The sequence below is a fragment of the Solanum dulcamara genome, chromosome 4, assembly GCF_947179165.1.
Source record: "Solanum dulcamara chromosome 4, daSolDulc1.2, whole genome shotgun sequence".
NCBI classification, from domain to species: Eukaryota; Viridiplantae; Streptophyta; class Magnoliopsida; order Solanales; family Solanaceae; genus Solanum; species Solanum dulcamara.
Window position 1 is genome coordinate 4,505,237 of NC_077240.1, and position 12,694 is coordinate 4,517,930.

Genomic DNA, 12,694 nt, shown 5'->3' on the forward strand with positions numbered 1-12,694 from the left:
TGATAATTAATGTGCTTATCTTATAAAATTTGCTTCTATTCCTTTGAGTTCAAATTTGTACAAGCACTCGAAGAATTTCTTAAATTACCTCCATTGCAAGGCAACACAGAGCTTATCTTTTGCGTTCATGCGCAGGATTCTGAAGCTGCAGCAAGGCTGTTAGAATTTGTGTACAATTAACATTGAGAGCATGTTGGTGTAGAGAAGTGCTACATATTATGGTCAAAAACATAGGCAAATATATGCTAATATTTGAGAAACAAAAACAAAACAAATGGTGTAGAATTAACAACATACCCAGTATAATCCCACAAGGTGGGGTTAGGGAGGGTAAAATGTACGCAAACGTTACCCTTACCTCGTGGTGGTAGAGAGACTGTTTTTTGAAAGACCATCGGCTCAAGTAATGCATAGCAAAGCAGTTTTAACAGATAAAATACAGAAGTAAAGCAGGCATGACAACTAAATGAGAAATGGTGCAAAATTAAGCACACTAAAAAAGAACAATTAAGGAAAGTTAAATGTAAGATGATGTCAAGGACCATACTGTTCTTGATTCAATCAGTCTATTTGGTTTGGATTTTCAAGTTGATTCTGATTATTTAGAAAAGTAAATATAAGATAACTCAAAATTATTCAGTATCACTAAAATGATAGCATTTTCTAAAAATGATCTTTTTGTAAAAAAAAATAAAAAATAAACCACATAGCTGATTATAAATTTTACTATATATGAAGTACTGAAAATCAAGTAACTAAATTCAATACAAACAGGCATGTACATCTATCTTCATTCTATCCGACCTTTTTGTCGTGTTCTGTTTCTTTTCTGGCAAGTAACTAAATGACAATCGCTTCAATGATGCAAAGTTTCACAATATTCAGCCTCCCGAAAGAATCACTGGAAAGTAGTTACATTTTTTTATTTTGGTCCCTTTCAGACAAAGTACAACAAAATGTACTCTATACAACTATTGAATCAGTAACAAAAATCAATCCAATTGATTCAAATGTTCTTTGCCCTATCTCATGCTGGTGTACATAATCGTGTGTTACTTGGTAAGGAAAATTAGCTGAGACAATGAACTCTCCATATTTCAAGAATATAAATTTTAAAATTGAGAAAAAATTAGAATGCAAATTGCAATATCGGATATAGAAGGTATGGCAAGCGCAAGTCGGAGAAAAGAGCCTCACCAACATTGGAAAAAAGCCTTTAACTGCACAAACAAGCAAATAACCAAGGAAGTGTAACAATGTACAGTATGCTAGAGAGAGAAGACCGCCAACAGCAATAAACCTTTGAACAGAAATGTTACCTTTAGCAGCCAAAGCTAGAAGCATATATCAACTGAAGGCTTGAAGGCACCAAGCAGGGTTTGGATTGGACAGACTTCAGATCAGCCTCAATAATTTAATAACAAGAAGAGCATGCCTCAACCATTTAGAGGGTTCTGTCATTTGGATGAGCTAGAAAAAAGCACAGCAAAGAGAAATAAGCCCATCCAACATGCAGAAGTTTACGAACAGGCACAGAAACAAGGAAGAGTAACAATGCATTTGCTATGCTCGAGACAGGAGACTGCCAGAAGCAACCAACTGCTGAACCGACCGTGATGTTTCTTTTTGATGCGAGTACTGGAATTGTATATCATTTTAAGGCTCGAAGCTACCAATCAGGCATCTCATTAGACAAAGTCAGTTCAAACTCAGTAATGTAAGGGCAAGAAGTGCATACCTCAACCTCAAACTTTTAAAGAGCATTGTCATTTGGATAGACTAGAAAGAAAGGATGACGAAGAGATCAGAAAAAACCCGCAAACATGCAGAATTGCACTAACAAGCAAGGAACAAAGGAAGAGTAACAATGTTTAATATGCTAGAGATAGAAGACGCTAAAAGCAACCAGCCTTTGGACCATGATGTAACCTTTTGCAGCCAATGCTGGAAGCATATACATAACTTGAAGGACTGAAACCACCCATGAGGCATCACATTACATCAGATCAACCTCAATAAATTTGGGCAGACTCAACCTCAAACATTTAAAGGACATTAGCATTTGGATAGAATAGAAAGGAGGGATGAAAAACAAAGAGAAAAAAGGCCCACCAACATATAGAAGCTCAAACAAACAAACAACACCAAAAAAGAAGCAATGTAAGATATGTTACAGACGACTGCCAAAAGCAACCAATCTTTAAACCATGATGTTACATTTTGCAGCCAATAATGGAAGCATGTCACCTTAAGCTTGAAGCCACCAATCAGACATCACATTGGACAAACTTCAAATCAACCTCAAGAATTTTAAGGGCAGGAAGTGCATATCTCACTATATTCATCTCTAGAGGATTGCACTTGACACTTTAACCCAGGAAGAAGAAATAAAATGTCCATTTCACTTGACACGGGAAATAAAACTGTTGCCTCTTTGTTGCAAAAGTGGATCATTGAAGAGACAGGAAATTGGAAAATCTTTGGAGCTGAAAACACTCAGCAATGGTTAGAAATTGATTCACTTGCTAACTTCTCAGTTTTACAATAGTACACAGCTGCATGGAACTAAATGATTTATTTCATGAAAATATTTCATAGAAACCTCATCTGTAAAATGAAAAATGACATAAGAGCAAGTGCTTGTAAACAATATCTATTCTTAATCTATGTAAACATGACCCTTTCAAGGGACCAATTCTCCTAGAATACAAATCCCACAACACACATCCAACAGCTTCCCACAATATTCACATGCTTGTTCCTTCGGCAATTCTCATAGATACTTCATTCTGTGAGAAATCATGTCGAAAACCTCATCATCAAATCAGACACAAAAACCTGAAATTTCCACTTATCCATCTGGTAACAAGATTGATGACCGAGAGCTGTTTATTCAGAAGCAGAAGCACAGACCTTCTCAAGTAGTGTGGACCAATCTCCCCCAAGTATATGAGGATTTGTCTCCATTGCCACTCGGAAATCCAACATCCTAGCATATGAGGATCTTGTTTGTCTTTTTGTATAATTTCCAGGATATTGTCCATACCATCCAGGCAGTATTTGGCCATTACAATATCTGACACGTTCATTTATATGTCGAGATCCAGCCAGTCCTATGCAAGGTTCAATCAGCCTTTTCAAAAATGCATCTAAGCTATTATTTAGCAGGTTAGCACAGTCCAATGATATTCCAAGCCCCTCCGACTCTAACTTCCGCTCCAAACGGCTTCTTAATGATCTACTGTCAGGCAATTCTCCACAGCTTTGACAAGTCTCCAGACAAAAGTTGTACACTGATCCACTATGGAGAGTTTTTCGAGCCCCACCTACATTCACAGAAATTCCAAGAGGGGCAGTGACAAGGCTTCTGCTTTGGATGCCTGGACTTCCAATAAATTGTTCAACTTCTTCCCCATCTTCTACAGATGCAACTTCAACTGGAGGTCTGCTACCAAGGGAATGCAACTCTGTGGCACTTTGCTGTTCTTGTATCCTAGGTGCTGCTTCTTCACACATAATAGGACTTTTCCCAAGTGGTCCAAGAGGACTTGGACGATCCCGCAACCTTCTGTCCCTACTAACTGGAGACCTGGTTTTGCGAGGTGATGAGGGAAATGCATCACCATAGAGCGATTGTAGACAACTTCTTTGGTAACCGTTCCCAACTTTGATGCTGAGAGATTCTTCAACTTTTTTAGGCCTTGGTGGAGGAACCTTACCCAAAGAGGCATTTTTCACTAGGGAGAGAAGTAGACGATTATGTAGGTGGATATTCTCTCTCCCAATAGTTCGAATGCAAGACTTATCGAAGTCAACCTTGCTCAGCTTTGAACTGAAAAATCTACTAAGCTCATTGAAGTACTTTTCAGCTCTCTGCTGCCCAATCTTCCTATAGATTAGATCTCTCAGCTCTAACGTATCAACTCGAGTATAATGGTGTTTGGTTACCATTTTCAATTGAACCTCCTAAACATTCAAAATAACCAGACTTTCGTGAATTCCAGCAAAGAACATAAACAAATAGCAGCATTTACTACCAATACCCAATAAGCCCTAATTGCATATACCTTTCCGTAGATCACATTGTTGAAATTCAACTTTTCAAGACTTAGATCAAATGAAAGTAATTAAAGCTTATAAGTCCATTTTCAGAATCCAGACGTCAAATTAACAGAATCCGATAATTAACAAGAACCAAGATAAAGTCAGCAATTCCTCCTTTACTAGCTCCAAATTAATACTATCAAAACCAATATACATTAAAGATTTGCCCCAATTTAGTAATTTCAAAGTAAAATTAACCCCAAATTGAGATTAAGCGATCGAAGGAAAAACAGATGATAATCTAACTAAAATTAAAAGACAATTAAGAAACCCTTTTGATGATTAAACCCCTAATTAACAAAATTGAAGTAAACATAAACATTAGAATAGGAATTGACCTGTGTGGGACGAAGACGACGTTGGAGGTGTTCACTCAAAGCTGTCTTTTTTATTTGTTTTATTTTATTTGAGGAATGGCTTTTGCGATCTGTCTGTCTTTTGTAAACTATTTTTTTTGGTTGTTTTTTTTTGTGTGTTTTATGAGTAATGAACATAAGCCAAACACGAACAATTCTTTTCTCAGTTATAGGCCCTAATGTCACACGTGTGATTTTAATAATGGGCAAGTTTTATTAGGCTGTGTTTGGCTGATGCTGTATAAGGATCCCGTCTTCTTCTGTCAATCAAATGGCGGTAAGTTTAGGCGCCGTATAAAATAAAAATGGGTTTTATGTATAGTTTCGACCAGATAGTTAGACACTGCTCTGCAATAGCATTAAAGAAAATTATAACACTATTATATTATAAAAATAATAATGTATTTACCAGAATTCCTTCGTTATGGATGGACTGATCTAAAGAGTGGGTTATCGTGGTCTCCAAAAATCTTTTTCCGACTTCTGAGGTGGTTTTTGTGGTATTGAAAGGGACCTGTACAAGTGTGAAATCTTGTAATATGAGATTGAATGTCATAACTCTTATTTGTATTTTACTTTTTATTGGTGTTGTTGGGAAATATGACTGATATTGCTCATCGCCATTTAGCTATAGTATTTTACTTTTGTCGTTTCAATTTGTTTGTCCGAAAAAAGTAAAAAATTATAAATTTTGTAAAATAAAATTAATTTTATAATTTTAAACTAAAAATATATAGAATATATCAAAATACTTTTTAATCTTGTGGTCTTAAATATGGATGTAGAAAGTTGGAAAAAAAAGAATTATTAAAAAAGAAAGAGACATCATTTTCAAAATGGACTAAGAGGTCGTTTGGTGGAGTGTATAAGAATAATATTGAATAGAATGTATTAATAATGCTGATATTAGTTATACTGACATTATTTTTATACATTGTTTGGTTTGATGTGACAGAAATAACAACTCTTGCATAACTTTTAAAAAACTGTTTGTTTACAAAAATATCCTCATCACTCTTTAACTTTGGGAAATGAAAAATGTTTTAAGAGAGATTCAAGGAGTAATTATGTCATTAATCGATTTAATGCACGCATTAAAACTCTTTGTATTACTAATACATGAAAAATTATGGTATTAGTAATACACATCTCGATACATAATAGAGTATGTAACTAATACAAGTATTAATTATATATATATATATATAAAAATTATCAAACAAGATATTAATAATACACAAAATTAACGCATGTCTATGGTTTGGAATGAAGTAATAAGATAGCCACTGGTGAGGAAGTTATAAGAGATGCACAATTTGAAGTGCAACATCACTAGCTTGAAATCATTAGCCTTCATGAAAAATGGCATAAAGAATTTTAACATATCACTATCACGTGGGGTAACTCAAGAGTGAAGTTAGTAAATCCTTTGCTTTAGATCCGAAAAAAAAATAATGTTAAATTTTATGATTTTATTTTTACTTAAAATAATATTAAAAATTGAAAAACAAAAGGTTCAAATTTATATATAGAGAGAGAGAGGAATCATCTAATATTTACCAAAAAAGTTTTAGAACTTTGAATTAAATAACTCAAATTTTCATATTAATAAATAATTTTTTTATAACAAATATCCAAGATAATGTATGGTGAACACAAGACTAACATCTTTTTATTATAATTAATTCTTAATTTTATATTGCTAGAGGTTAACTAAAGGCAAAAACAACTTTAAATAATTATTTCTTTGTCTCTATCTATATGTACTTGAGGCATTTTAAATATGTATACTTAAGGCATTATACATAATTATTTCTAACGACATACAAAAGCATTTTTGATATTCAAATATGTTCTCAAATTCAAGACTACAATATGTGAATGTCCATATTAATCAATTATGAATCAATGTTTTAACAGTGGTCTTTATAATAGTGCAATCATTATCTCCATAATCGAATAATCTGAAGAAAGACAAATTGTAAAAAAATCACCTTCATACTATAAATCATCTTCAACTTTCTGAAATACTATGAAAAATCACCTACATATTATATTATTTTATTTTACTTATTTTGTAATTGCAACTTATTTTATGTATCTGAAAATATTTGTTGCAAACAACAACAATTCAAGTTCCACTTCTGCTCTAAAGCAAGCTAAAACAGATAGTGAATGAAAATTTTAATTCACACTTTATATATATACTAGATACGTTAACACGTGTTAGCACAGATTCAATACATGTTATTTTTTTGTCTCAATTTATATGACATCTTAGAAATTTGAAGAATTATCCAAATATTTATATGATTTTAAAATATTTTAATTTTTAATTATTGTGATTTATAGTGTTTTTTTCCGTCATTTACAAATAATATACATTACTTTTTTGTTCCAATTTATGCGGCACTAATAGACTTTTGAGAGTCAGATAAAATATATATTTTAAAATTTAAATATTTTAAATTGTTAATTATTGTGATATATATATTACGTAATTTTCAAATATTCAAAAGACTGAAAAATATAAATAAATAAATTAAAATTAAAAAAATATAAAATTACAGAAATGCATTCGCCTAAAAGCAGGCATGATTAAGGGTGTTCATGGTTCGATTTGGATCGGTTATTGGTTAAAATCAAAACCAAACCAATTAAGTTGGTTTTTAAATTTCTTAAACCAAACCAAAAAATAACTATCGGTTTGGTTATTGTCGGTTTGGTTCAATTTTTTTGGTTTTTCAGTTTAAAAATAATAAGTCTGTGGAGGGCATACACATCTCGATAGACATAAATACTCAGTACATGAGCAATTAAACAATACTAAAATTATTATTACACGAACAAAGTGACTTAGTTAAGCAATACTAAAGTCATTATATACCAAAGATCAAAAGATCAATTTTTATTGCAAAAAAAATAAATCCAAGCTCAACAACTGAGAAATAACCGGGGAAGGGGTAAAAGAAAATTATATATCAAAATTTAAATGTTGAGCTTGAAAAAATGGCAAAGTTAAAGAGTTAAGTTAATGAAAATTTAACAAAATATTCACATTTATTTATGAATATTTATAAAATTTATATATATATATATATTTCGGTTTGGTTTGATTATTTTTAGTAAAATCAAAACCAAACCAAATAGTATTGATTTTCAAAATTTAAAACCAAACCTAACCAAACAAATCAAATATCAATTTTTTAAATCGATTTGATTCGAATTGAGGTTAGATTTGATTTTTTTAAGCATATCCATAAACAACCCTAGGCACGACGACCGAAAGGTGCCTGCTTGAAGAACCAAATTTTATTTTTGAGCTTGGAATCAAAATCATTTTCACTCTTTGACTTAAATAAACAAGGAAAACTTGCATAAATATACTATATTGAGAATTTTTTTATCACTATAGCAATAATATTTTTTTTACACTTGACACTTACAATATATTTATAATATAATTTTAATACATATTATAAAAAACTATTTATAAAACACATATTATACAAGTTTTATTCATGGATAATACATTTATCATACTTTAATACACTTATAATATATTGTGTCAATTTTTCACCCCAAAAATATAATATATTTTAAAATACTTATAATATATTTATATTGCACGCATAATTCTATTTTAATACATAACAAATTTATCATAGCATTGCTATGTATTGTTATAAATGGTAATAAATTAAAAAAATACAAAAATCAATAATTTTTTATTAAAAAGTATTCACCCAAATAATTTTTCCAAGCACTAAATAGTCCTTATACTATGAAATATAAGTGCACTTTTAGCATAAAGTATCGAAACACTAAAATTTGGTGGAGAATTCCCTTTGTAATCTAATTGGGCCTCTAGATTTCAAGTAACGTGGGCCGGAATATGGCATTCGAATGGGCCCGTTGAAAAACAATTTTACTTGCTAGTTGAGGTACCATTACTAATCAATACATCCAAACAAAGAGTTAAATTTTTGTAGACTTTACCTAAATCTCATAGTGAAAAACCTCAATTACAATATATCCCTTATTTTTCTTAAATTATCCAAAGAAAAAATTTCATATTTCTGATACATTACTTATTTTGCTGATACATCAGGTTTGAGTGTAGAATAATTAATGTTGTTGAGTTATATATGGATAGTAACGTAATTTAAGTTATGATTGGTTGTTTCAATAAATTACCATGCTAATTAAGGAAAATAATCCTTAAAAACCGTAACAGTTATGAAGAGGAATAAAAACTCAAAAAACAGAGCATAACTGCGAACAAAAAATTCAATCCAAAATTTGATTTTCATCAAGCGAATCGAGATGAATATCGCGATACTACTGAGACATTCTGGAGTTTGGCAATCTGAGGCGAAGCACTAAAGCTTGATACATGAGAATCTGATACATAAACAAGATGTATCAGAAATATTAAAGCTTGATACATGAGAATCTATTATAAAAACAAGATGTATCAGAATCATTAAAGCTTGATACATGAGAATATAATACAAAAACAAGATGTATCAGAAGAAGTATAGCTTGATACATGAGAATCTGATACATAAACAAGATGTATCAGAAGCAAACAAGTTTGATACATGAGAATATGATACAAAAACAAGACGTATTAGAAATAATAAGGCTTGATAAACGAGAATCTGATACATAAACAAGATGTATCAGAAGCATTAAAGCTTGATACATGAGATTCTAATACATAAACAAGATGTATCAGAAGCATTAAAGAATGATACATGAGAATCTGATGTATAAACAAGATGTATCAGAAGCAAACAAGTTTTATACATGAGAATATGATACAAAAACAAGATGTATCAGAAGCAGAAAGGCTTGATAAATGAGAATCTGATACATAAACAAGATGTATCAGAAGCATTAAAGCTTGATACATGAGAGTCTGATACATAAACTTTCATCTTATATTCGAGTTTAATACATGAGAAAAACTTAAAAGTCTGTTAAATTGTTGAATAGCCCCAAAAAAATATATTTACTATTGGTGCAAAAACATAACTGTACATTCTACTCTACAAAATTCAAAAAAATGAACTACTCGACGTCCATCGGTTCTCCTTGACTAGGAGAGATGAAATCTCTCTTAGGTTTTTTTGGATTATCGTTTTTGCTAACATAATCATCCTTGGCCTTTCGACAACCATAAATCCACAATAGTGCGACATATCTTGAACGAAAGAATTCGACATGTAGTCCAGTAGTTGGAAAAGAAATTCCATCACTAAGATATTCAGCAAAAATAGCCAGAAAAATACCACAATCCCTGCAAAAATATAAACTTGATGTATCAGAAGCATTGACATGGAAAAATATTAAATACAACTTGAACTTGATACATAAACACGATGTATCAGAAGCATTAAAGCCTGATACATCAGAATTTAATACATAAATAAGATATATCAGAAGCAGTAAAGCTTGATACATGAGAATCCGATACAAAAACATGATGTATCAGAATCATTAAAGTTTGATACATAAGAATCTAATACATAAACTAGATGTATCAGAAGCATAAACCTTCAGAAAAAATGATATTTAAAATAAAATAAAATATAAACACGATGTATCAGAAGCATTAAAGCTTGATACATGATAATTTGATACATAAACAAGATGTATCAGAAGCAGTAAAGCTTGATACATGAGAATCCGATACAAAAACACGATGTATTAGAAACATTAAAACTTGATACATAAGAATCTGATACATAACTAGATGTATCAGAAGCAGTAAATCTTCAGAAAAAATGACATTTAAAAAAAACACATATTATATGAACTCCTACCTTTGGGAGATTAGGGCGTGTTGTAACCCCTTCAATCTTCTTGTCTACTTCTTTGGATGCATGTTGAACTGAAGATTTCGACTTTAATTTCTGACGTAGCTTATTCATCACTGCTGGATCGTTACAATGTTTGGATCTAACCTCGTCGTAACCTTTCCAAGATGAATCAGAACCTGGTGAAATAAGAATTTCTTGATTTTTATTCAACTGTGTGAAACCAACACTAAAAGATGGAGCGGATTCCATATGTATCAGTGAAGAGTATGAGTAAAAAACAAATAAAAATTTATAGAAGAAAGTAGAGGAAATCAAAGGAGGTGAGAATGAAGTGAGATTCCAGATAAGGAAAAACTTGAATATACCTTAGTTAGAATCTTGAAATTGAGTAATATATGTATAGAAATTCAAAATACAAAAACTGACGAAGCGGAGCTTGAAATTAGGCGTGAATTTATGGTAGTTGAGTGAAGTAAAATGTGATGTATCTGTGAGATGGGGAGAGAGTTAAAAAAAGAGGAATTTTTGATATTTTTTCATATGGTAGGGAATATTAGTAAATATGGTATTATAATATGTGTAAATAGGTAATTTTCCCTAAATTTTTTAATTTCTTTTTAGAATGGCTGAATACATAAATACACCCTTAAACTTGGTTGGTTTTTCCTCTCAGACACCTAAACTATGCTGCCTTCCTATTGAACCCCTGAACAATACATAATTTGTACCTTTTAAACATTTATTATTAACATTGCATAAATCGTTTTATCACGTTTGAAGAGCGTGTGAAAAGGATTTAAAGGGCCTGATGTAGAATTCATTTTGGGATGTAGTGTTATCACGTTTGAAGAGCACGTGAAAAGGAAGACCGTTACATCCCAAAATGGGTTCCACATTAGCCCATTTAAATCCTTTTCACGTGCGCTCTTCAAACGTGATAAAATATTTTATGCAATGTCAGTAATGAATGCTTAAAAAGTACAAATTATGTATGGTTCAAGAGTTCAATAGGAAGGCAGCATAGTTGAGGTGTCTGGGAGAAAAAACCAACCAAGTTCAAGAGCCTATGTGTTTAGCCTTTTAGAATTTACCCATTACATTACATGGGAATGGGGTAAGATGGGAAGGTAACGAATAACAGTGAAAATTAGATGCATGTTAGTTAATATCGTACGAAAATTTCTTTAATAGTATCACTAGACTATAAGATCATCGTTAAATCTTAATTTCTTCCCTTTACTAAGATAGACATGATTTCAAAAAGTAGCGTCAACTCAGGATGATAGTTCAAAATTAGTCGCCTCTTAGATAGGTTGTTCTACGTGGGTCACCAAATGTTCAATAAAGTGATGGTTGAACTTATTAACACCTACAACTTAGAGAAGAGTATTATATTATCACTAGTCAGCGTCAAGCTACAACTCTGCAAGTAGTTTGTCTAATTAACCAAACTGTCCAAAATAAAAATAATAATATATTACAGTACTAGTAGTACTAAACATTAATAAAACACATATTCAAAGTACCTGGTTAGAGTTTAGTTTTACCAAACACAGTGTCTCGTCAAGCTTACCACATTAAACTTTCTTTAAATCTAAGTAATACTTAATGGCACCGTTAAGATGTCAATTATATATATGTATATTAAGCCATTTAATTTCCCTTTCTCATTCACTCTTTGTGCCCACTTTCTTCTACTATTAAAGAATTAGATCTTGACTTAAACTTCGAGCTACAGTTTTGTTTGTTAATATATAACAAATTTCTAGTAATTTAGAATTGCTGAAATTGTCACGTTTTGCAAATTCAAGGAGAAATAAGAAGCAAAGGACAAGCAAGCATAATGATTTCTTCTCACTTCAAATTTGGGCTGTCTAATACAAGTACTTAATAAACTTCACGTGTATAGTTGTCTTTTTTTTTTGTTTTTTGGCAAAGGTGAAGAAGGAGATTCTTTTTATAACCTTAGTGTTGGGAATAATTTGCGCGCGTATCAATTTATTCCACAACCTATCTGGTACCTTCCGCAACAACAAACATATCATAAAGAACCCAAATTTTCATATTAATGACCGTGGATAGAGTAACAATACTACCATACCAATGTTCTTTTGTGTCATTTTAAGGGAAGTCGAATCCGTGGTGCAAATTTCAAATTTTGTAAGGACATATCAGACACCAGATAAAAAATTACACAAAAAAAGGCAGTTGAATTGAGTTGGAATAAATTAATACATGCTCCTAATCAAATCAAAGAAAGAAGCTATATTTTCCCACAATGCTATATGCTTATGTCACTCAATTGGTTATCTTTTGTCTTTATTATCTAGTTCGTGAATAATTGATCACACTTCACAAATATCACACATTTTTTTAAGTCATTAGTCACCAATTTCTCAAATATTG

At 31.4% G+C, this 12,694-nt stretch overlaps 1 protein-coding gene across 1 annotated transcript; it reads right to left on the bottom strand.

Annotated features, from left to right (window-relative positions):
* Nucleotides 1-1,485: 1,485 nt before the first annotated feature.
* On the bottom strand, nt 1,486-4,682 carry LOC129885628 (uncharacterized). Its single transcript, XM_055959978.1, has 2 exons — nt 4,443-4,682; nt 1,486-3,966 (listed from the first exon to the last, which is right to left on the bottom strand). Exons 1-2 carry the CDS (start codon nt 4,596-4,598, stop codon nt 2,890-2,892), a joined length of 1,233 nt encoding a protein of 410 aa, XP_055815953.1. The 5' UTR covers nt 4,599-4,682; the 3' UTR covers nt 1,486-2,889.
* Between the last annotated feature and the right edge of the window lie 8,012 nt (nt 4,683-12,694).